This window comes from Felis catus, chromosome C2, assembly GCF_018350175.1.
Source record: "Felis catus isolate Fca126 chromosome C2, F.catus_Fca126_mat1.0, whole genome shotgun sequence".
Taxonomy (NCBI): domain Eukaryota; kingdom Metazoa; phylum Chordata; class Mammalia; order Carnivora; family Felidae; genus Felis; species Felis catus.
In genome coordinates, this window is record NC_058376.1 from 73,795,613 (window position 1) to 73,821,535 (window position 25,923).

Here is a 25,923-nt window from a genome sequence, read left to right on the forward strand (position 1 = left end):
TGTAGGAGAAATACAAGAATACATTAAAGTCCCCTAAGTGGGGACTCTTCACATCGCTGGGCAAACACAGAGGTGAGACATCTGCTGGGTGAGCTATGACAGACGCTGCAGACCAAGCCTGGTTCATTACTGCATTTTTATTCCCCAAGATCTACACAAAGGACTGGCCATTAGAATCCAGGCATGCCTGTTTATTCTAAGGCTTGTCCTGAATGTTCAGCCAGGCTTTGAACAGAGCTGCTGAACAGAATTAAAGTAACTCATGCCTGTTTGCCTTTCCCAGGTAGAGCATAATGAGGTCACTCTAGTATTCCAGAACACCCTCTTTCCATCATGATCATTATTATGAGTGGTGCTGTTATGATTCAGCCCTTTGGAAGCAAGGTCAAGGTTCAGAAGTAAGCCAGGTCCCACTTTGATCTTCAAGATCATGGTCACACTCTGCCCAGCAACGTGCCCTTCATCCCCAGGTCTCCAAGCACAATAAGAGTCTAATTGGGAAATCTTTATAGTGTCCTTGAGAATTAGTAATCCTGGAGTGGTTGAAGCCAGGGACAACATGAATGATACCATGTCACTCCCCAGCCTTTGCCTGAAAATTCTTGCTGACCACTATCCCAAGCTGCCAACCAAAGAATGACACTCCCTTTAATTTTGCTTTGTAGATTGGCAGAGAAGCTCTTGTTAGTAACTAGCCACTGACCCAAGCCTCCCTGGGATATTCCTTCCTTTTTTGAAAGTATCTATTTATTTGTTTGTTTGCTTGCTTGCTTGTTTGTTTGTCTTTGAGAAAGAGATAGAGAGAGCATGAGCAGGGTAGGCAGGGAGAGAGAGGGAGAGAATCCCAAGCAGACTCTACACTGTCAGCACAGGGCTCAAACTCACCAACCATGAGATCATGACCTGAGCCGAAATCAAGACCAGGCCACTTAACCAACTGAGCTACCCAGGCAACCCTGGGGTATCCCTTCTTGAGTGACCTGGCCACCCAGGCCCTCCCGCTGGAATCCCCCACCACTCCACACATGATATTGGGTGTATAGTTTCTGTTATAGTCATTCCAACTGACATTCAGAATAAAAAGTTGAATTCTAAGCAGCTGAGTACAAAAGAGTGACCCTTCTCCCACCACCCCAAAAGCAAGCGTTAAATGAGGCCCCCAGTCCACGGACTAGCAAATCAGAAACATCCTCTTGGTATTAGGAAGTCAGCCCGTTAGAAAATAGGCAGGATAGGGGCACCTGGGTGGCTCAGTCAGTAGAGTGTCCAACTCTTGATTGCAGCTCAGGTCATGATCTCGCGGTTCATGAGATCGAGCCCCACATCAGGGTTCCTTGCTTACTCTCTCAAAATAAATAAGTAAACTTAAAAAAAAAGAGGCATAACAACAAAGCCCAATGGTGCCTCTGTGAAGGTACTAAATATCATTATTAATAATGAAATATTGTTGTTATTGTAAAAGCTTTGATATTTGTAAATCAGTTTACAAATTTTTCAAAAAGTGCTCTTCTCATGGTTGACATTCTGCTAATCCAGCCATACAGATTGGTGAAATGTTGAATTGCTTCCTTATCTGTTAGTAAGCAGTCACTGAACCCAGCTTCCCTGTGGCATTCCTTCTCATGTCACCCTGGCCACCTAGGCTCTTCCTCTGGACACCCCCCTGAAACACACACCTGTCCAAGACCCAGCGATCAAAGAGTGAACACCTGGCCCAACAGGGGTCCCCCGGGATTTGTGCTAGGTCAGTGCTACGGATAATGTCCATTCAGATGTGTGGGTGAATTTGCCACGCCTGTTGTTAAATATTTTAATACCTCCCCTGCCTAACTGCACTGAGACGTTCAGGATGCAACAGCCTTCAGGGTTTCTACGCTCTGCACCTCACACTCTGTTCTCTGGATCTGGGGCGGCCCCAGTGTGGGAACACAAGTCAGGTGGCTCCAGAAAGCCATGGGGCAAATGTTGAGTGCCTGGCCAGGCCCTTCTTTAACTGTGAGGGAGGAGTGGGAAATGTCCTCAGTGACTAGCACTTAAAAGTGGCCTTCCCCCTCAGTTGTGCCCCAAAGCCCCGGGTTGGGTGCCTCTTAAAAACCAGAAATAATGACACATAACAGCCACATGGGCAAGTCCCCAACCTGCCATCTGCATCAGTTTCCCTCTGTTCAGTCCAATGGAGGGAGATAATAACCTATCTTAGGCTTAATTAACATCTGGGCCCTACTGCTGGGTGATTCCCAAACCCACGTCTCTCTGTAATTGCAAACCTTTATTTATTTGGGCACTTTGATGACTGCCACATACTGGGAACTATGGCCCCAACCCCACCCACAACCTCTTACTTGCCTGCTGCCCACCTCCCCTCCCCACCCCCAGCGGCCCTCCTGTTGCCTGTCTACCCACTAGACCTCTAGTATCCCTTGCCCCTAATCCCTCTGTCCTGTGACATTCTGTCCTGTGACATTACAGCACACTCAGAATCTGGACTGCAGTCCCAGATCTGCCCATTACTTACTCCGCCCCCAGGAGATGCCTGCACTTGGAGCGCCCAGCACTTTGCCTTGCATACAGTAGGTACTAAACCCTTGTCAGCAGTCTTCCTTTCTACTCCATTCTACTCTTTCATCCCCAGATCTCTCATCTAAAAATTGAGTTACCGATGCTTCCCTGCCTGCCTACCTGAGTCGTTATGGGCATCAGGAAAGAAAGTGGCTGAGAACGTCCTCTATAAGTTATGTAAGCACCACCGACACACAAGGGCAGGGGACAGGGTTGGATCGTGGCCAGACACGCCTCCCACGGGGACAGTTCGTGGTGGGGCCACCCAGGCCAGGGTCTGGCCTGCTGTAGTGCAGATCCTGGGGAAATACTGGGTCTCCATCCTCAAGAAGTTAGGGGGAAACAGCCTCCCTGGAAGGAACTAGAGAAGGGCTGAGAAGACTCAGCCGCCATGTGGCCCGAAGCTGCCTCAGCCACACTCCAACTCGCCTGAGACCCAACCCAACCCAAGCCTGCCCTTCAGGTCCCTCCAAGAGGACGGCAATGAAAATTCCTCACGCTTGTATCACACTTTGCCATAAAAAGTGGCTTATAGTCACGGTGTTCTTTGAATTGCACAATACCATAAGGTAGCAGAATGATCCCTGTTTACAAACGAGGGCACTGGACCTCAGAGAATTGAACTTCTTTGTGGTGTGTCACACAGGGAGCCTTACAGAATGGGGCACAAAGCCAGGAACAGGGTGCAAACCCCAAAATGGGGTGCGAACCCAGGCCCCCGAGTTGGAATCCTGCACTTCTCCCTCGTGGTGGTTACCTCCAGAAAAGACACAACTTACTGCCTTTGTTTTCCTCTTTCTTTCTTTTCTTCCTTCCTTCTTTTCTTTCTTTCCTTTTTTCCCTCGCTAATAGCACATTTATTTTAACTCTTTGCAGGTTTATCCCTAAACTTGTCAAAGAATAAAAACAACGAAAGTTATGCCATATTCCGTTAACACCTGTAACAGTAAATTTCCAGTAAAAAAAGAAACAGTAAAAATCCTGTTAGGTACCAGGAGCCTTTTGTAAAGTACTGTTTTGAGGGACAGCTGGGTGGCTCGGTCAGTTAAGCCTCCGACTTCGGCTCAAGTCGTGATCTCATGGTTCGTGAGTTCAAGCCCCATGAGCTGTCAGCACAGAACCTGGAGCCTGCTTCAGATTCTGTGTGTGTCTCTCTCTCTGCCCATCCCCTGCTCCCACTCTCTCTCCCTCTCTCTCTCAAAAATAAATAAGCATTAAAAAAAACAGTTTTAAATACCATTTTGAATTAAAATATTTCTAAACTGCATTATACAGTTCTTTATTTTCTTTAAAAAAAAATTTTTTTTTAACGTTTACTCATTTTTTTTGAGACAGAGAGAGACAGAGCATGAATGGGGGAAGGTCAGAGAGAGAGGGAGACACAGAATCTGAAACAGGCTCCAGGCTCTGAGTCATCAGCACAGAGCCTGACGCGGGGCTCAAACTCACAGACCGTGAGATCATGACCTGAGCCGAAGTCAGACGCCCAACCGACTGAGCCACCCAGGCGCCCCTACAGTTCTTTATTTTAAAATTAAATTAGGGTATTGTAAATGTAACATGCTAATAAACCAAATCAACAATCCCACCAGTACAGTGTAGTATAAACTATAAAGTAAAAGTTCCCCTATCCTGCCCACCCTCTGGGCCAGTATGCAGACGTGGCTGGCTGGTAAAGACGTTTCTGACAGGAGACAGTGGGACCTCTATCAGACCTCTGGCTGGGGCTCAGAATTCACTTCGGCCCTTCCCAGGACACACGGCGATCACAAGCAGAGCTGTCCCTCTCCCTGGTGTCTGGGCTCGCTTGTGGGAGGAGCTGAGCCCTCGGTGGGAGAGAAGAACACAGACATCTCCCCGCAAGTGGCCAAAAGCAAGCGGAGCAGGACCCTTCTGGCAGGGCTTCTGATCTGCCCCCCTCACACTGGGGAAGACTGAGCTCTGTGCAGCCTCACAGGGCGGTGCTGCCGGGAGAGAAATCATAGAACCTTTCAAGAACCAGAGCTGCCCCTCCACCTGGGCTGTCTCTGGAGAAAGAAAGGTCTGCTCCCAAAGACAGCAGGAATTTGCAGACTCCCGAGGGAGGAGGCAGCCCACCTCAGACGTTTCATTTAGTCTTGCGCGAATGTTTGCAGCATCTGTTTCTAAAAAGTTACTTGAATTCTGGGTCCTGAGCTATGCAAAGTGGCCCTTAGGCCCAGGCGCCAACTGAATGATGCATGCCTTCACTAACCCTTATAAATAATGATACCCCCTTAATCCCCCCCAAGGTCTTAGCTCAAATAAACCTGGGCCTGTGGTCATAAGACGAAGAATCTGTCGCGGAGACCGTATACACGTCTTGCCCAAGCCCATTTCCCTCTGAGCACACCGCTAGACTGCATTGTCCAGTTGCTTTTGCAGTTACATGGAGCCGTGAGCTGAGCTGTGGCCAATGGAACGTGGTCAGAAGTTGTGTGTGTCACTTCTGGGCCCGCCCGTTAAAATCTCCAAAAGATCATGCACGCTCTTTCTCTATCCATTGGAGGATATTGTCTAGTAGAAGCAGAAGACCCAGAGAGAGTTCTGAGGTACTGGGGTAGGGTCAGCAAACGTTTTCTGTAATGGGCCAGAGAGCAAATATTTTAGGCTTGTGGGCTATGTGGTCTTTGTTGCAACTATTCAACTGTGTTGTAATACAAACAAGCCATAAACAATACGTAAATGAATGAGCGAGATTGTGTTCCAATGAAACTTCATACACAAAAACAGTCAGCAGGCCCAATTTGGGCCACAATTCCTGCTCTAGAAAATGGTGGAGCCACAATGCAGACAGAGTCTAGGCCCCTGAAAGACTGTTTAACAACCAAGGCTATTCATTCAGAACATTGCATGTGATAAACTCTTACGATGTGAAGCCAGCGAGAGTATGGGTTTTGTTAAAGCAGCTAGCATTCTTTACCTTATTCAATTATACCCACCATATTCTATTACTTCTGGTTGCCAAGTTCATGGATCAGGAAATGGACAAATGAGAAAGAAAACCCAAATATTCTTCTGAATTGGCCTTTGAAGTACAGGGCTAGGGGTGCCTGGGTGGCTCAGTCAGTTGAGTGTCCGTCTCTTGATTTCAGCTCAATCAAGTTATGATCCCAGGGTCATGGGATCGAGCCCCATGTCAGGCTCTATGCTGAGCACGGTGCCTGCTTAAAATTCTCTCTCTCCCTCTGACCCTTTCCCCTCTTCCCGTGCATGCTCTCTCTCTGTCTCTCTGTCTCTCTGTCTCGCTCTCCCTTTCTCTCTCTAAAATAAAAATTAAAAAAAAAAAAAACAGAAGTACAGGGTTGGAGAGAGTTTGCAAGTAGGAGATTTTCAAACATATCCTCCAACCACCTCCCCCCTCCAAAAAATATTCTAATAAACAATGCTTCTTCTAGAACCTAGATCAGGCAAGTTTTCATGATTCAGTCAGAGCTTTTGAGGAGACCACTTTGATGGTTGAAGAGGATGATCATCTCTTTTGTGAGGCCCTCTATGACTACCTCCCTCCCTTGGATGGATTGAGATGGGTTGGCTACCCCTTCTCTGTGTTTATTATACACATAAACTGTGTACATTTTTATGATGGATAGATACCACATGTTTTGGTCTTTTCCACTGGATTCCAAGCTCCATGAGGGCAAGGACTGCTCTAGTTCCAGTCCTTACTTCCTTCTTGTTTCCCTCCCCCACTCCCCACCTCATACTCCCCCACCACACCCCCACAATCAGCACAGTGCTTGGCACACAGTAGGTGCATTATAAATGCACACGGTAGATACATTATAAATGTTTCTTCAGTGAGGGTGAGAACAGGAATGAATTAATGAAGACATGTGAAGGTTAAGGTCAAAATTACCTAGGTACTAGGTTGGGAAACTATATCATTTATCATCCAAACTAGGACACCTTGAAAGTGAAAGGTGGCTCTGCTATAATTATGTGATGACCTCAACCATAACTGGGACCATCCTGAGCAAACCAGAATCGACAGCCATCCCGGCAGTAGGCTTCTTTGGATCACGGTCTCCAGCAATATAGAGTATTCTCAAAGGAAATTGGTGATTTCTGTCAGGTTAAGGACCTTTTAAGATTAAAAACAAACAAAAAGCAAAACTTAGAGTACAATGGAAAGGAAAGGGTGATGTGATTTGAAGTTTTTCTTGGCAGAAATCTGGGAGGATCAGCATAGCTCTCTCATTGCGCTATGAGTTTTCACTGATCATTTCACACTAATGCCAACCACAACAACTCGAGTTTACAGTACAGCTCATATTCACCCTTGAGCACAGTCCCAGGCATACCCACAGGAACGAACACACACACACACACACACACACACACACACACACACTCACGCACACACACACACACCACAGTTCTATTAGGACAAGAGGATCCTAAGTATTCCCGTGTGTACTCTAGCTATATAGAGTGCGCTCAGTAAAAACCTAGAATCTCTACATTTCTACAAAACAGTCTAAAGAATTACTTTAAGAGGACTGTGTCCATTTCAGAAACATCTGTCTGAGAGGTGAATTAAATTACGATTGCAAATATTTGTGGGAAGGTTTTGGGAAAGGGTGTGTGTGTGTGAGTACATGCATGCGCCTGAATATAAAACACTAATCACAGTAGAAATAGTGATCTGGGCTGATAATCACGTGCTGACAAAATGAACCCCATTACAAAGAACAAATACAAATCCCGCCAGAGAACACAAGAGGCTGCCATGCTCTCCTGCCACACCTGATGGAAGAGATTGGGTTGGAGACAGAGCCACATAGTACATGGGGATATCTAGAGCTTCAGACGGAAAGTTAGCCCATAATCTTTCCACATAAAGCATGCCGTTTAGATACCCACCTACTGTTTCCTATTCTTAATAGATTACTTCTCGTTTTTGCCTGTTTTCCCTCCTTGGGTCCTGGAATATGCCTCATGGAAAATGTTCCTGCCCATGACACATTCACACTATGGGGGAGCCCCACTGAGCCTCATTCATCCCAACTGTGTTATTTCAATCTGAATATTCCAACAGCAACCACTCCTTTCCTGCACTACCCTTGACAAAGCACTCGCTCATCCAATTTTTAGATTTTCAGCCTCAAAAGAATCGGAGAGAAAGTTTAAATATTACTATCTCCATTTCACAGAAAGAACTGGCCCCAAAGGAGATTTGCACAAGGTCATAGAGCTACCGTGCAGGAAAACCAGCGCTGGAACTGGATCTCAAGCCCAGTTCTCTCTGAGCCATACCTTACAGCCTCACCCACAGGAATACTGCCTGCCATCCACCCTAGGCACCCAATCCCACATCCATCAGTTAATACTGGACATTTGCTAAGACCTGGGTCAAAGGAATGGAATGGTGAAAATAACAGTGTAAGACTAAAACCTCTTTTGACTTCGGCAGTGTGAACATGTCCAAACACGTCTGACCAGCCACGGACACTGGGAGCTTTCCTCATTGGCAACGACTGCTGTAGATATGAGGGGAAGGGCCTCTACACCTTGGCGGTCTACGCATCTCTTTTGGACAAGCAATGTCATTTGGTCTAAGCACAAACAGGAGCACCTAATGTTGTGGTGCTCTTTTAAAGAGATGTGCTCCTCTACTGGAAACCAGGTGGTGAACAGTTTTCCCTGGGATTCGGGGGCACTGGGGGCAGATGGGCAGGCAAAGGCTAAGATAAGTTTCTCTGCAGGGGTGCCTGGGTGGCTCAGGGTGTTAAGTGGCCGACTCTTGATCTCGGCTCAGGTCACAATCTTACAGTTCATGAGTTGGAGCCCTGCATCAAGTTCCGCGCTGACAATGCAGAGTCTGCTTAGGGTTCTCTCTCTGTCCCTCTCTCTCCGCTCCTCCCCCCTCCCCCCCCCCCCCGCTTGTACTCTCTCTCTCTCTCTCTCTCAAAAATAAATAAACATTTTTTTAAAAAGACAAGTTTCTCTACAGAGGAGGCTGAGGGGAGGACAGACAACAGTCATAAATAAGGAACCAATGATGGTCTTGTAGATCTGTAAATGGTACCTGGGAATCATTTGCAAGCCTTGAACTGGAACACAGAACTGAGAGTGTGCTGATGCGGGACCCTGTGGCCCTACGCACCCTCCCTCCTTGAACTCACATGACCTTGGAAATACCACTTTCTCTTTCTCTGTGTAAGAGTTCAGCTGCAAGAGTGGAAACTTCAGGAATATGGCTTATGTCAGGAGGACATCTGTAACGTGAAGAGAGGTACTCCCAGCACCACAATATTTCTTCCTGCCTCCTCCCATCATGGTGCCCCAAATACCCTTATTATTTGACGTTTTACTGCTCAAAGTCTTTAAGTGTTCAAGAGTCCCATATCAAAATGTCAATTCCCTCAGAAGACCATTTAGGTAAGAGACATCCACTGTAGGAACAATAGCTTGAGGACGAAATTGCAAACCTTACCTCTTGCAGAAGAGAAGGGAACGCTGCACTTCACAGACACACAACTGGCCCATGGTACCAAGGAAGGGGGCTCCCCGTATGACTGTTGAGAGTTTCTGAAAGAGGGCAGTGTGGTGTCTTGGAAGGAGACTGGGGGAAAGTAGGAGCCTGAGTTCTAATCCTGGCTCTACTATCAGCTCCCTGTGACACGTGGACAAGTCCCTTCCCTTTCCTGGGCCCCAGTCTCCTCATCTGCAAAAGGAAGGGACTGAGCTGGAGGAGGAGTAGTGTTCTGTCTGGCTCTCAGACTCTCAGGGCTAAGGAGGGGAGGAGATCTCGGAGTGGGCCGGTGACCCCTTGAGTTGATTGTTGGCCAGTCCTGGAACAGAGGCGAGGGAGAATCCCCGAAAGGCAGCTAAGAAGAAATTGTCCTAGGAGAAAGATCTGGAATTGGGGTGGGTCCTGGAGCAGGAAGTAGCCTACCACAAGGGGGAGGTGGGGAACCACGCCCAGGTTATCAACTCCCTCTTATTCCCAGACTTGCTGCAAGTGGGTCCTGTTCTCCATTGTCAGGAGAGAAAACACTGATGCCAGGTGCCCTTATGGCCTTTGATCAGATGCCTGGGCTCTGCCAGGTTTCTCTTGACAGTGGCCGGGTTGCTTCCAAATGAACTTATCTCAACCCGAAAGACACAAGGAAAAGAGTAGAGGACTTGGATTCAGGAGACCTGAATTCTGGCCCCATCTTGCCGAGTGATCGATTTCAGGCAAGTCCTTTTATGATCCGTCACCTGGCCCTACTGGCCTTTAGATTCAAAGTCAGTCCCCATTTTAGGACCCACTGTTGCCTCTAAGTTTTGGGGTAGTGAAAGGGCTGCCTCACAAGCAATCCCTGCTCTGCTTTAGCCAAGAAGACCTCCAAGTTAAACTCCGGTGGAGGGTCCAAGGCACAATGTGTCCTAAAGATGAGCCCTGTTTCCCAGAGCTCCAGATCAGGGGTTTCTTCTATTCTGTCTCACTAGGGAATGGAGGAAGGCAGAAACACACTTGACCTTAACCTTTGCTCCTTCTTCAATTCAGGACATTAATGCTGAAAGTCTTGCTATCATATAATAATCGAACCTATCCACTTTACTCATGAGGATCCTGAGGCTAGTGGAGGGAAGTGACTTGAGTAGGTCAATGAGAAGGGATTCCAAGTCACTTCGAGGCCTGGATCTGAGGCTCTTCCTGCAGGCTTTCTGCTGTACCACACTATTTGGGCCTTCATTTGACTCAGATTAGAGGGATTGGGGCCATAACCTTGGGGCTGAGATGAGCAGGAATGGGACTCCAATTCCATCCAGAGCCAATTCCAAATAAACCATCCTTCTCCAAACCAGACCCACCCCTCCCTGGGAAGATCAGGGAAGTTCTAAGGAAAATCTTGGGTCAGTTGAACCCCAAACTTCCCTTTTTATAAACATATGTCCTTCAAAGCTTGACTCCTCTATCCAGGTAATAGCCTTGAGCTTTATCAGACCTATTCTCCTAGCCTGAAGTAGAATCACTCCTTTCCTCCTTAGCATTTCCTGAGTACTAACTAGGCACAAGGCTCTGTGCTGAGTTTGGTGAATCAGAGATGCCTAAAAACACATGCCTGTCCTTGGAGTATTCAGCCAACCAGGAAGGATACAGATGATTCATAATCGTGATGCAATGGGAAGAGCTCCCCCCCCCCCCGCCCCCACCAAACTAGACCTGCTCTTCTAGGGTGAGATCTTGCCAGACCCGATCTCAGAGTAGAAGCAAGAGGAGACCAGGTTCCTCTGGGGGCCACCACCCCACCCACCAGGAGCATTGTTGCCAGGAAGACATCACCCGCCCTCTCTACCTCCAGCATCATGCAGCTAGTAGATATTCATTCACACTTGGTGGCAGAAGGAGGCATGCTGATGGGTGGCATGGCAAATACTTATCCTCAAGCCTCTACCATGGATGGAATGTAGAGGTACAAAAGAAAGGGGGAATCAAAGAAAAATTCAACAGCCAGTTTCTGCCATCCCAAAGCCAAAACTCTGGTTATAAGCCATAAACACCGGAGGAGCATGAAAAGAGCACGGGTTTCAGAGTCTGGACCCCTGGTTCTTCATCCCTCCTGTGTAACCTTGGGCATGACCTCACCCCTCTATGGCTCAGTCTGTTCATCTGTAAGTGGGGGACACGGCCGGAGCACGCCCGGGGACTGCAGGATTGGTGCTGACCGATGACTGTGTGTTTGATTTGTCTGTCCCTTAAAGTTTGGGCTTTCTTCCCTTTCAGCTTTGATTTATGGTCTGAGCTTGGCTTGTGGACAGGGGGAGAAATGAAGACACGATCAGGTGGGGAGCTGGGCAGTAGAAGAAGCCAGAGAGAAGTGATGTATTACAGGAGGAAATGACGCATTACAGGAGAGATGAAGAGGGGAAGCATCAGAGGATGCGTCAGAAGGGCCACCCTCCATGCAGGTCAAAATCACAGACCATTGCTGGTGCCACTTCACAGACCTAGAGAAGGGAAGGAATGGGTGCCAAGCTCCGGGGCCACCCAGTCATTCAAGCCACCAAAACAGTGGTTAGTCAGGGCTGCTAAAATTGGGTCACCTCAGAGCAGATGGGGGGGGGTGGGGAGGGAGTGGGGAGGGTGGTCTGGCTGGCCTCAGGCACACTGTGGCCTGTGAACACTGATGAGCCAGCAGGAGCAGCAAAGGCCCCAGCAGACAATAAAGCCAGATCCAGATGTGGCCACGCGTGGAAAAACCTGGTGTCCAGAGTACAGACTGCCCTGGCCCACGTGGCCTCCTGGCCCTCCTGGAGCCCCGAGTAGTCTCCCGCGTGTCAGATGTGGCTCCCAGGTGCCCGGTCCACACACACTCCCAGCTCTGTCATGCATCGCTCGCCAGCAGATGCGAGGACCACTGATGCATACCACATGGAGGAAAGAGTTCTGCTTATTAGATTACTAAATCCTCCTAGAAATGAGGGCAACTTGCTCCTAATAGAATTTTTTACATTTCTCGCGATCCTTGGTGACTCCCGTGAGGTTTTTCCATCTCCGGAGTGGTGCCAGGGGTGGATTCTACCAGCCAGTCCTCTCTCCTTTCAGGAGCAGGGCCCTTGAAAGCAACTCTGTCCCTGGGAGGGAACCGTGCTTTCTTAGTATAACAGGCCCTTCTAATTTGTTTAAAATCTGTCCTGCTGACTGTGGGGGCAGTGGGGGGGGAGGTCTGCTTTCGGGGGGGGAGGACGCATGTGTGCGTGTGGGTGTTCTCTGAAACTCTAATCGTTGAGAGGGTAGGTAATACTATTGTTTATTTTGCTGGGTCCTACCTCTCCCTCGCTCCCCATCAACACACAAAAGAAACCGTACAGATGAACAGGGGATGATGTTTTTGCAGCTGAATGTCTCCTCTGCGGACGATGCTATCCTGCAACGGAGGCTCTTGCCACCCGGAAGTCACTTCGTTTTTCTCCAGGTCAATGGTGCATTGTTGGACACCGAGGATTACTTAGGCTGGGGAAGAATGTGCCAAGTGTCTCACTGCATTTAAAGTGCCGTCAGGTGACGCAAAGGAGAAAGGCGAGCCTCGCCTTGCCAGGAGGAAAGAGGCTAAATGTGGCCCGTCAACCACACCTCAGGTGCTCTCTGGGACATGCGTTTCATCTAAGTACTTGGTTTTGCTTTGGTCACAACCCTCTTTTCTCTCCGAGTGTCAGGAGCAAATTAGTGCTCAGTTTTTGTTTTCTGCATTCAAACTTCTCTTCTTACACTAGTGATATCATCCCTGGAAGACCGAGATGTAAGAAGAGGTGAATCATGTATCACCTTCGCATCTCTTCTAGAATTACATCAGCCAGAGTGCTGTGGGGTGCAGTGGGGATAAAAGCCAAAAAGTAGAGGGGAGGAAGGAGGGAAGGGGAGGGCACCCAGAGGGAGGGAGGGAGGGAGCCAGTTCTTTTGCAGTTTTCTTATTTTCTCCTTCCTCCTTCCTCAGGCCCTAACCCCCCCCCTTCCCTATTTATAAATCAGACAAGTGGAAAAATTAGACTTTAAGGAGACAGTTGCCTTATATGTATTGATGGTGTTGGCTTAAAGGTCATTTCTCTGAACTTTCCTACCAGTCGCCATAGCCCCATCAATCGCAGGCAAAAGCCAGCCCTGGCATTGTCACTAGACACATAAATTGGTTAAGAATGAAGACACACAGACCCTGCCCCACCACCAAGTATCAGCCATATGGTCTTCACCCTGTTTAATGTTGCATCTGGTTCAAAGAGCAGAGGGACTTGGCAATGTGTGAAAATAATTTGAAATGTGAAATCTAGTCATGCAGGAGAGTGATGGGCCATACAAGCTGCCTGCCAGTCAGGTGAGAGCTGTATGGAAGGCACACTGTGAGCATCTGGGGAGGGTGGGATCTGACTTTCCTGACCTCTCTCCACCTGGGGGTTTTAAATGTCATGCAGTGATGTGCATCTGAGGTTTGTGGGGAGAGGGGTAGGGACTCAAGCGAACCAAAATATAACAGATTCAAAGGCCTGGACCTTATCCTGATGCCCTTACGAAGTGATTCTGAGTGTCTTTTAGTTATTTCCCACCCACCCACCCCTTTCTTTTCATTTCTAAAGCTAATCTTATGCCTGAACCACTCCTGTTAATTAATAAGAAAGTCTTTCACCCTCCCTTCCTCTATGGTTTCCACAAATTCCACCCTCCTCAGGATCTCTGGGTCTAGCTGCTCAAGACAGAATTATGATTTGGGGCACCTGGGTGGCTCAGTAGGTTAAGCGTCCGACTTCGGTTCAGGTCATGATCTCGTGGTTCATGAGTTCAAGCCCCATGTCGGGCTCTGCGCTGACAGCATGGAGCCTGGAGCCTGCTTCGGATTCTGGGTCTCCCTCTCTCTCTGCCCCTCCCCTGCTCGTACTCTGTCTCAAAAATGAATAAAACATTAAAAAAAAAAAAGAGACATAATTATGATGAAAACAAAGCAGCGGCCTCAGGACAGCAGGGAAGGCCAAGAGTGGGATCCATTTCTGCAACACAGGAAACGGAGCCCAAAGGGGCGAAGGGAAAACATAATTTGAGGAAGGCACAGTTTAGGCAGCTTCTTATTACAACTTCCAGCTGATCGGGTGTAGCCAAGCCAGAGACATCTGTTTGGAGTTTAAAACAGAAACAAGCACACAGAAAGCCTGAAAAGCCGGAGACAAACACACTCACAGCTCTGACAGTTCTTGTCTGCCTTGACCTCCACACCATTCCCCCTCTGGGTCACGCTGGGTTGTAGAAGGGAAGGAAATAGGTTCTTCCGCCGGCCTCCCCACCAGCCCCACCTGTGCCATGACTCATTCACGCCATGATTGGAACTTACCAACCTCCCTCCCTCTGTCCTTGATTTACCTCCCAGGAAAAACAGTGACGGTCCCACTCCTCACAGAGCCCCATGGACACTTTCTTCAGGTCTCCAGTCGACCTTTAAAGTCCCTTGAGCTGTTTGTAAAGGAATAGGTGACCCACAGAAGAAGGTGGTAAAACCTCAGAAGACCCTGAAAGTCACTCCTCCCCTAAATAACTTCACAAGTCTGGGAGCGAGGTCCAGAACTCACCCTGCATCTCCAAGAATTAACTCAGAGAGACCAGGAAAGGCCCACGCCCCCACAACTCACTGAGTGAAGAATACGGGAGGATACACTCAAGAAGGCCAGGGCTGTCACCAGCCATGGCACCCCCCATAGTGGAGGGCCACAAAGACCCCAGACTATCAAACAATGGGTTCCCCTTCTCCAGTCACCTCCAAGCACTGCAAAGGCCAAACCCTGTCCTACCACGCCATCCCAGCGATGGACAGACCCTCTATCAGCCCAAGGGCCCAGGCATTTTCAGCAGACGCTCACCTGTTCTGTTAACATTGTCCTCTTTATTCTCTCCCCGCTGGACGTGCAAACAGAACCAGAGCAGGGCTACTCTTAAAAAATAACAAAATGTTTTATACACATTTCTGTATGTACAACTGAACAACATTTTACATGTCCCTTTTGCACAGCAAAAGATATAAACATTTAGCTCTGAGAACACAGTTATGTACAAAAAAAAAATGTCAAAAATACTTCACAACAGTGCAAAATATTTTACACAGTATCATGGAGGGAGATCTTTTGAGCAGGAGTAAAGTGTGTGTTTTGAAAGGAAAACTCCTTTTTCAGATATTCGATGTCTTTAACTGTAAACAAAATGCAACTTTCTCTCATCCCCACCCCCCCCCCACAACCCCTAAACAGTTATTTGAGGAATTTGGCAGAATTTCAAGGGTCTGAGTCTGAGGTAAACAACCCAAGCTCTCGCACCAAAAAGACTGGGGCAAGGAGGTGGCATTAGAGCCTCAAACATTGTGAGAGCAGATTTTTTTTTTTTTTTAATGACATGTCAAGGACAGCGCTAGGCGGCTCCCAGTTACTGTTATTCCGGCGGGTCGGTGGGGTGGAGAGGAAATTAACCCCTCCTCCTCAGGCCCCAGCTGCCCCACAAACAGGAAACTGGCCGGCAGGCACCTCTTGCCTGTGGGACTGCTAACCAACAGGCCCGCTAACCAGCGGGCCCTTGCCTCACCCCTGCCTCTCTCTCCTTCCGTGCAGGGTTTGCCCCCTCGCATGTCTCCACCCGCAACCTCAGCCCTCTTCACCTCTTCAAACAGAGCCAAATGTGCCGAAGGAGAGGGGCAGGGTAACCCTGGGCCTCAAGTGTCCCATTTCCCCGCTTCTGGGGAGGGGGGCGGAGGGATGGGGGAGGGGGGAGGAGAACTGCGGGTAAGGAGGTTGTCGAAAGACCCGTGGGGAGTCACGGTGGGGCGCTAGGGGCACGCGCAGTAGGCTGATGGGATCTCAGCCCTAGTGGGGCTCCTCTGGGCCCGCGCTGTCGTCAGGGCCCGACCGGTCCCCGGCGGTGGCCGAGGAGGCGTCCAGGCCCCCACCTTCGATGGAGCTCTCGCTGCCGGTGCTCTCGCCGGACAGCAGGCGCGTCACCCGCAAGTCGGCCTGCAGGCTGCGCACGTCGTTGCCGAAGCTGAGCTCGCCAAGGTCGTTAATAAGCTGCGACAGCTCGGCCTTCACGTCAGAGGCGCTGCCCAGCAGCAGAGGCGGCGGCCCAGCCCCGGGGCCCACCGAGTCCCCGCCACCCCCTAGCGCCTCCTCGCGGCCACTCTCCAGCGTGTCCAGCAAGTCCCCGCATTCCAAGTGCATGGCCACCACCAGCGCCCGCTGCGCCTCGGCCTCTTCCGCTGCCGGGTCCTCCTCCCCAACACGGTCCTCCTCCTCCTCCTCCTCCTCCTCCTCCTCCTCCTCCTCCTCCTCCTCCAGGCAGCCCTCGGTGTGCTCCTCTTCCTCTTCTTCCTGCAGCTCCTGCTCCTGCTGTTCGCCGAGCAAGTCCTCGGTGATGGAGCCCAGCTTGGGCGCGCTGCGGCTGCGTTCCACCGGCGGCTTGTAGCAGCAGGGTCCGTGCAGGAGCAGCTTGCGCAGCGGCACTAGCGGGATGGTGTGCGCGCCCACCAGCTCCTGCTGCTGGTGACGCGCATCGTCCCGCCGCTTGAGCCTTTTAAATTCCGCGAGTGCGTTGGCCGACGTCTGGTAGAGCAGCAGGGCCATGGCCTGCGCTTTCTCGGGCTTAGACACCAGCACCGCGTGGCAGCGCAGCATTACCGCCTTGTGCTTGAGCTCGTGCCGGTATACCCAGGCGAAGACCTTGGGCAGCCGAGCGTCCGCCACGCAATAGGTAACGCGGTGCAGCAGGTAGAGGTGGCCCGGGCGGCGCAGTGCGCGCTCCTCGGCGTGCACCATGCGGATGCCCTGCGCACTCACAGTCAGCTTCATCTTGGTGCCCTGACGGCCCGCCTCGCTCTTGCTCCAGATCTTGCCCACCGCTAGGTCAGTGCAGCCGTCGCCGCGCGCCTGGATGGTGGTGGCATTGCCCAGGTAGAGCACGGTGTAAGTGGGGTCCTCGCTGGTGATGTGCAGCTTCTTGCGCTTGGAGCGGAACATGCTGCCCACCCGGCTGAGCGCGCCTTCGGGGCACGCCCGCGCCAGCGAGCTGAGCGCGGAGTAGTGCAGGCTCACCGCGTAGCCCTTGGGCTTGGACGCCTGCCGTGGCGGCGCCTCGGCCAGCAGCTCGAACTTGTGCTTCTTCCACGGCAGCATCTCCGGAGGGCGCCCCCGCGCAGCTGGGCGGCGGCGGCGGAGCGCCGGGTGCGAGCCCAGCTGAGCCACTCGCCCCGGCCGGGCTCGGCCCGGGCAAGACAGAAAAATAAAACTCTGCTGAGAGTGGCCCAGTGGTAGAGAAGTGGGTAGAGAGTAGAATGCTCGGGGACCCCCACCAAAGAAGGTATGGGTAAAAATTTTTAATGGAAAGAAAATATTCAGCTGCGAGGGGCGGCCGGGGGGGGGGGGGAGCGCGCACAGATTTACCTCAGCCCGGGCAAGGACCAGGACTAAGAGTCTTAGGCAAGTAAAAGGAAAGACGGAATGAGAGTAGAACGAGAAAAAGATGCGCGCGTGCAAAGAGAGGGGACCCCGGCCAAAGCAGCCGGGACGGGGCGAGAATATGCAGGAACTCCTGGGCGAACGTGGAACTCCCCCGCTCTCGCTCTCTCTCTCTCTCTCTCTCTCTCTCTCTCTCTCTCTCACACACACACACACACAATCCCCTGGGCTGAGACTAGAAGCTGCGGAAACTGGATGGCGAGTGTGCCCAGGGGCCAGTGCTCCCCCACCCCAAGGGGTGCGGAAGACCGAGAGTCCCTCGACTGGGCTGGTCCCAGAATCAGCTGCTTGCCCCAAGTGCAGTCAGACGCTGCTCCCGCTGGCCGCGGCGGGCCCGGCGCAGCACTCCGGCTGTGGCTCACTGCATCTTCGCTCCGGCCGGACGCGGGGTACTCGGGCTCGGCCGGCTCACTGTCCCGGCTGGCTCGACCGGGGCAGCACCGGGCGCCGAGGGCGGCGCGCGCGCATGGTCGGCTCTGGGGACGGTCGCTACCTCATTTCTTCCCTCCGGGGGTGTCCGACTCCGCTCCCGAGGTCCCTTCGGACTGCTGTCCGCCCGTGCGGCGTGCCTGTCCCGTGCTGCGAGCGGTGTCCGGCTGGCCAGCCTCACATCCTTGCGGTCCGGGAGGAAGATCTCGGGTAAATATAGGCCGGCGCGAACCATTCGGCGCGCGGGGACAGGGGAGGAGCAGAGAAGAGGATGCGTTTCGGGCTCGGACGCCCGGCGGGTTCCTGGTCTCTTAAAGGGACCTGGCTGCAGCCATTTGCCGAGGGAAAGGGGAAACCGGTCCAATCCCGCAATTACATCTCAAATTTTCCAACATCTCATTTATCTGTGGATATCGCCAAGACCTGGGGTTACCCCTCGGGAAAAGCAACTTGTATTCTGGCACTCCACCCCCAGGCTGAATTGCAACTCACTAAATAAACCTATGTCTACATCGAAACTTCTGGGGGAAGTGGTGGAAGGTGGAATTTAGAGTAATTTACTATGCAAAAAAGTTGGGGAAATAGTGGTTCTTTCCTTGTGTGGTAGCTCTCTGAGAATGACTGGGTGCTGTTTAATATTATATTTTTTTCACAATTTTATTTCGTTAAAGGAAATAGAGGCAAAGAAAACACTGAGACTTTTACTATTTGGAGCTCTTTCTGCACAGGCAAGCAGATAGTGAAAAATAAGATTGAACATAATGGAGTGGCTGGAGTGAACAATATGGTATATAGTGCATAAATAAAGTGCTTCCTGACCCCAATCCCTTGCAGTGGCCGCTCTTGCTCTCAGGCCTCAGAGGAGAGCAGCTTTCTGAGCTCTATACAATTTCTAAGTATGCTTATGTGTGTGGTTAGAACTCACTTTGGTAGGCCGGTCATTCAGTTTTATTACATCATTGACACAATTTGGATGAGAATTCCCAGTAAAAATTCAAATGACATTTTCTATTTCAGCATCTGATAACCAGGCACCCTCCACAAAGAATGACATTCACATTATTATGCTTTTCTCTTGTGCCACCCAAACAGTGTAGCGTTAATCATCTGACCAGCTTGACCCTTGGCTTGTAACTCATTTCTGGGCCTTCAAGAAAACCTGCTTGCCTCCATGGTCTGCTCAGTCAAAGCCAAAAAAAACCTTTAGGCTGGAATGTGTGATAAATGTCCAGACTGGTCCTGCATCTAACTCCCAAGTTGGTCCCGGAAGAGGACAGTGGACCCTCTTACCCCACAGGCCCAATCCACTGGGGATCTCGGATGTCTCTGGCTTCCATGTCAACACTGCTGATTTCAGAGCCACTGTAGCCCCTCCTGGAAATAGTCTGGAGCTACCTTTGTTAACTTTTAACTTTTCTTTGAATTCTAACCCAATTTTCTCAGAGTCATTGGTGCTGAGTTTCAATGTAACTTTTCCGAGTACTTTTTGCTGCCAAGCCCTTAGCTGGGAGCAGACCCAGGTCCTGTCTCCAAGAAGCTCCCAGTCCAATAAAGGATGTAAAAATTCCACCCAGCTCTAGGCTTCCACTGAAACTGTGAGAGCACCCTGTATCCCCCAGTGCCTAGTACAAATAGGCACTACTTGATCGTTGACCTAATGAATGAGACATACATGTGAGCCAGAAGGCAGAGCGGGCTAAATGCCCTGAGAAAGTCTCAAAGTACTAAGAGAAGCCGGAAGAAGAGAAGGTTTGTTATGAGTAGAAAAATCAGAAAAGGCTCCACAGAAGGTGGTGTTTGAAGAATGAACAGGATTGTTCCAAGCAGGGAAAAGTTGAAGGGCTTTCGGGATATAGAGGACAGTGAAATTACAGAACATGAAAATGCATGCACATGTGCAGATTGGGATGGAGTTTAATGATTATTAACAGTGAGTAAAGAAAGTTTCCTGATCCTGCTTTTGGGGCCCTCCTAGTCTCTGAGGGACGGAATGGCTTTTTCATGGCTGACTCGCCCCAGGGTGTCATTAGACCAGAGCTATGATGCCTTACTCCTCAGCTACACTAATGGGCTAAGGGAGGGATACCAGGCCTGGTGCTGGAATGAACTAGTTAGGACTATAATAAGCCATTTAAGCCAAGGTTAATTCCTCTTCTGCTCAAAGTTCTGGAATATCTTGCAGTGGCAATGAAGTACACTGTATGTGCTCCAAACCAAAAATTCCGGTAAAAACACACCAAATTAACCTGGGTTAAGTGACCTTTAGCTGGTCCATAATCTCGAAGCCTAAACTCTGAAATAGTAGATGTCATGTTCAAGCAGATAATGCTTCCAGGTTGCTCGGAGGTCCAAGGGTCAGATGGGTTTAGGGAGGACAAGGAAGGACCAGCGGTGGGGTCTAAGGCTTGTCTCAGCTCCTGCAAGGGGCCCACTGGGAGTCACATGTTAGCAGGGAGACCAGTGGGGCCCAATGAGGGGAAGGATCCCACTGGCAGGCCAGGCTTTTCAGAGGCAGCTAGAGCATCGGTTCCGGGCAGAGCTGCTCCTGCAGACTGGTCTCTGCCACACCTGGGCCTCCTTCTTAATAAGTTTGTTTTCAGCCTCGAGAGGACAGAAAGGTTCTAGGCAAACGTGAACACTCTGAGGTGTGAGTCACACTCGGTGCTGGTGCTCACAGACCCAGGAGGAGAAGGACCAGGCTGTCTCTTGCCGGTCCGGGCGTGGGCCAGCCTCTGGGGCCCGCCTCACCTTGTGAAGAAGCTGGCTACCCCCTCAGAAAGCACAGGTCACAACGGAGGCTGGGGGCTGGGTTTCTTCAGCGGGGAAAGCTGGTGGCACCATATATGAGCCCACACCACAGTTCTGAGACACAGGGCAGTTCCAGAAGCAAACATTAGCAGAGTCGGTTGGGAAACAGGTCAGAAACTACATCAGACCACAGACTGTACTGTTTTTGTGTGATGCTGCCCCATCTACTGGTGCCAGGCAGAAGTGCCATTCGGTGGGATGGTTTCTCATAGAACCGGATAAGGCAGTGGTTGAATCAACACACGGCCAAGTCAGAGCTGGAAAGAAACCTGGCCTCTAATTTGACATCTGACAGTCAGACTTTGAGCTCATAGACAGCTTTCAGGCTGGTTTTCTCCCACCTTAATTCTTACGTAATGATCCGCCCTCTCGGTTCTCCTCCCCTAACATCCCCCTAAATGAATGCTGGCTTCAGAGACAGCAAATGACTCATCTGAGAGCCTCCAAGTCATTCAACAAACATTTGTTGACAGTCTATGGTAGATGTGATGTATTTGCTAGGGATATTGCATTAAAGAAGACAAACAAGTCTTTGCCCTTATGGGATTTATATCCTACAGGGAGGCAGATAATAAGCAAACAAATAATAAAGTATCAAACAGTGATAAGTCTCAGTGCAAAAAAAAAAAACAAAAAAAAACCCAGCAGTGTTAGGAGCAGACAGTGATTGGTTTCAGACAGCATGGCCAGGGAAGGTGTCTCTGGGCAGAGATCTCAACGAGATGGAGTCAGCTATGCAGGAACATTCTAGCCTGTGTTGACCAATAAGGCAGTCCCAAGCCACATGTGGCTACTGAGCACTTGAAATGTAGTTGGTCCAAATTGAAATGTGATGCAGGTATGAAATACACACTGGGTTTTAAAGACTTAGGAAAAAAATAATATAAAATATCTCAATAATTGTATAGTAATTATATATTGAATGTTAATATTTTGGCTTTGTTGAGTTAAATACAATATATAATTAAAATTAATTTTGGGGACACCTGCGTGGCTCAGTCGGTTAAGCGTCTGACTTCAGCTCAGGTCACGATCTCGCGGTTTGTGAGTTTGGGCCCTGCACCGGGCTCTGTGCTGACAGCTCAGAGCCTGGAGCCTGCTTCAGATTTGTGTCTCCCTCTCTCTCTCTCTCTGCCCCTCCCCCGCTTGTACCTGGTCTCTTTCTCTCTCTCTCAAAAATAAATAAAACATCAAAAAAAATTTTAATTAAATTAATTTTGCCTGTTTCCTTTTACCTCTTTAATGTGGGCACTAGAACACTTACAACTATGTATCTGGATGGCATTGTGCTGAGCTGATGTGCAGGCCTGAAGGCGGGGATGAACTCAGCAGGTTGAAGGATTCTCCAGATTCAAAAATCCTACTGTGTGATTACAGCCTCTGACTCCTAAGCCCTCCTCATTTCTGACTCTTATGATATCAATTCTTTAACCTCCTCGAGACCTCCAGGATCTACAAGAGCATTCCTCACATAGTGGACTCACCCATTAGCTGCACCAGAATCCCCTGGGCCAATTTCTGGCTCCCTTAAATCAGAATCTCTGCTTAAACTCCTCTGTGATCGAATGCATACTAAAGTTTGGAGAACCCTGCCCTGGCCCACTTCATTTCTCCCACTACGAGCTCCTTCGTGGCTTCTTATCCTCCCTTCGTCCCCTTCTAAGGGTCCTTCAAAGTGAAAGCAGGGGCCTCAAAACCTTTATGCTAAGTGAAAGAAGCCAGACAGAAGAGGTGATATATTGAAGGAGTTCATTTATATGAACTATAGGGAATTAGGTGAATCCATAGTGACAGAACACAGGTTGGTGTTTGCCAGAGGCTGGGGAGAGAGAAGAATAGGGAACGACTGTTTAATGGATATGGGGCTTCCTGGTGGGGTGATGAAAATGTTTTGGAACTACATAGAGGGAGTGGTTGCACAACGTTGTGAACGCCCTAAGTATCACTTAATTGTTGACCTTAAAATGGTTAATTTTATGGTATATACATCTCATCTCCATTTTTCTTTTTTTTTTTTTTTTACAGCAGAGAGAGGATCAGAGTGATGTGTTGTGATGTGAGAAGGACCCACCCCTCCCTTGCTGGCTTTGAAGATGGAGGGAGGGGCCACAAGCCAAAGAGTGCAGGCAGCCTCTAGAAACTGGAAAAGGCCAGGACAAATCCTGCCCTAGAGCTTCCACAAAGGAGAGCCTATGACACCTCGGTTCCAGCCTGGTGAGACCTGCACTGGAGTTCTAGCCTGTAGAATTAGAAGTCCATGTTGATTAACACCAAGTTTATGGTTAATCTGTTACAGCAGTGATACACCTCCCAGCCAGCCATCTCCTCTCTTATCCTGATTCCGTTTCCTCCCCCGGTCTCCTCAGTGGGCACCCTCTGGCCTCACCACTCTTCCAAAGCTGCCCACTCCCCACCAGAGCCAAGCACAGCACACACAGCTTCCTCAAGAAAACCACAGCAGTCAGGGCGATGTTAACCACACTCCAGTCCCTACTAACCCGCTCACTGAGTGCATCCACACCTTCTCCCGCCCCTCTCCCCCAGGCTCGAAAGTCTCTCTTGAGACCTGTCCCCCTCAAACCCACCCTTCACCACTGACACCGAACCACACATCTGACCTGGTGACCCTTCTCATTATAACCATTCAGTGGCTTCCCACCAACCACACGTTGCGGCCTCAGCTTCGCAGCATAAGATGGGTATTTTCAGCTCTGGCACCTGCCCACCTCATTCGCCACTTCTCCTGGCCTCCTTATTTCTGCTCCAGCCATGGAGGAGGGCCTGTGCTTCTCACCATGCTCACGAAGACAAAACTGTTTCTTGTCTTTGTGTCATTGCTTAAGTGATTCTAACAGGAACGACCTCCTCCTGTCCCCTCCCCTGGCTGATGCCTACTCATTTCTAAAGAGCCACCTCACCTACCATCTCATCCAGGAGAAGGGCCCGGCCTCCCTAACTCCTTCTTCACGCTCCTTATGTGTATCTCTACCTTTGCACTTGCCTTATCGTAATTTATTGTCTTTAACTCTGCCTCCTGTACTGGACCGTGAGCTCTGGGAAGGCAGCAACTATATTTGATTCATCCTCCTGTCCTCAGTTCCTAGCACAATGCCTGCCTCCAAGTCAGTATGTAGAATGAACAAACATTAACCACGTGTTTATTTTCACAGCAATCGGACTATCATATGCACAGGCTGTCAGAGCTGGAAGGGCCCTTCAGGACGATCTAGTCAACCCCCTCCCTGGGTTTACAGATGAGGAAACTGAGGTCCTGAGAGTGCATATACATGGCTATGCTGTTATTTAGCGGTGAAGCCAAGATTAGGACCCACGTGGCCTGAATCTCAATTCAGGGCACTTTCCTTCGGCTAAACAAAAAGCTGGAGACTTTAAATACGCAAGTGTATAGAACACGTGTCCTGCTACTCTCCCCTTCTCTGAAGGGCTACGTTTTGGGGGCTCATGGCTTCATTTGGTAGACTGGGCAGGTGCAGCTCTCACCAACCAAACACTTCTCCCTGTGACTTGACTAAGCTGCTGCTCACTGGACCCCTTAATGGAAAGTCCCCTTGTTACTGGCTGTCACTGCCACCAAAGAGGTTAAAGTCAAGCAAGACTGTCATGGGATCTACACAGTGAGACTTTGGTCTCTCTAGCGGTCAAGATCACGCCCAGGTCCAGGGGATTCTGGTGGCCCATTGGGCTCCTCCGCTCTGCCCAGTGGCCCTTAATCTCTCTGGGATTTTCACTTGGAAAACAATGAGAATTGTGGCAGTTCTTATTTTACAGAGAACAGCATAAAGAAGTACCGATGAAATTAAACGTGTATGCAAATGCTTGGAGGTTTTCACATTGAGAAAGGTTATTATGCAACCTGTGTTTTCCTTTGTCTCTTGTTTTTGAACTTCTCTCTGGGCATGTGGGCCTGGCACATCTTTAGCTAGGCTATGCAAATCAGCGGGCAAAGTGACAGCTATTCAGTCACAAATGTTAATGCACCGGCCTCTCCCCACTAGGTGCTGTGGAAATGCATACGGTCTCACCTTTAAGGAGCTTCTGAGTCCACTGATTCAGAAAGGTACTTCTGGTATGCTGTAGGAGGTGAAACATAGGTGCAAATAAGTGTGATCTGAGCTTTGTCAACACAAAGTACTGGGGGCTCAGAGGAAAAGGTAACTTCTAGTGAAGGGGGAGGGGCGGAATGGGCTCCATGCTCCACTGAAAGACAGACAGGCAGGTTGCTTTGGGCACAGACAGGAGACAGTCCAGAGGGAGAAAATGGCCCATGCAGAGGGTGGTTACTGCTGAGCTCTGAACGACTGGGCCCAAAGCAGGGAACTCAAGCATACTGAGCACCTACTATATGTCAGACACTGTGCTAAATGCTTTGGATCCATCCAGATGTTTCACCCTCATAAGAGTGTTGTGAGGTCCATGATACGCGCTTCACTATACAGAGAAAAAGGACTGAGGCTGGGAGGAGTTAAGAAACTGGCCCAAGATCACCGAAGCCTGTGCTCTTGGTGTCCAAGTTGGCTCAGGGCCGGACTCTGGAGGGCCTTGAATGGCACTGTCTCCCAAGCTGTGGTGAGTCACTGGGCAACTGAGCAGGGACTTGCTGTGATGAGAACCAGAGCTTAGACACCCACATCCCAGCCCTGAGTCACGGAGGGTCCCAGGTGCTGCCCCTGTCTGGGCCCTGGCCTCCCAGTAGGTAACCTAAGCAAATTCCCTTCCAGTCCTGAGATTGCAGGAGGCTATATTGGTTTCCTAGAGCCGCCGTAACAAATCGCCGTATACAGGGGGGTGAAAACAACAGAAACTTTTCCTCTCACAGTTTTGGAGGCCAGAAGAAAGGAGCATCGTTCCTCGCCTCTTCTTAGCTTCAGGCAGCCGCGATCCGTGCGTTCCTTCACTTACAGAATCTCTGCCTCCGTCTCATATGGCGCCCTCCCTCTGTGTTTTCTCTCTATGTGCCCGAATTTGTATCTTCTTATAAAAACACATGTTACTGCATTAGGATGCACCCTAATTCAGTATGACCTCATCTCCACTTAATTACATCCGTAAAGACCCTATTTCCAAATAAGGCCACATCCACAGGTATCTAGGGTTAGGACTATAACCTATCTTTTTTTTTTT

General features: G+C 49.9%; 1 protein-coding gene and 1 long non-coding RNA gene across 2 annotated transcripts in view; both read right to left on the reverse strand.

Moving 5' to 3' along the window:
* The window catches only part of LOC109503498, a 51,856-nt gene that overhangs the window by 20,646 nt on the left and 5,287 nt on the right, over window positions 1-25,923 (reverse strand). The window lies entirely within an intron of this gene.
* FAM43A (family with sequence similarity 43 member A) lies at window positions 14,914-20,204 on the reverse strand. The gene has a single exon (XM_011285881.4). The coding sequence runs from the start codon at window positions 17,200-17,202 to the stop codon at window positions 15,901-15,903; it is 1,302 nt and encodes a 433-aa protein (XP_011284183.3). The 5' UTR covers window positions 17,203-20,204; the 3' UTR covers window positions 14,914-15,900.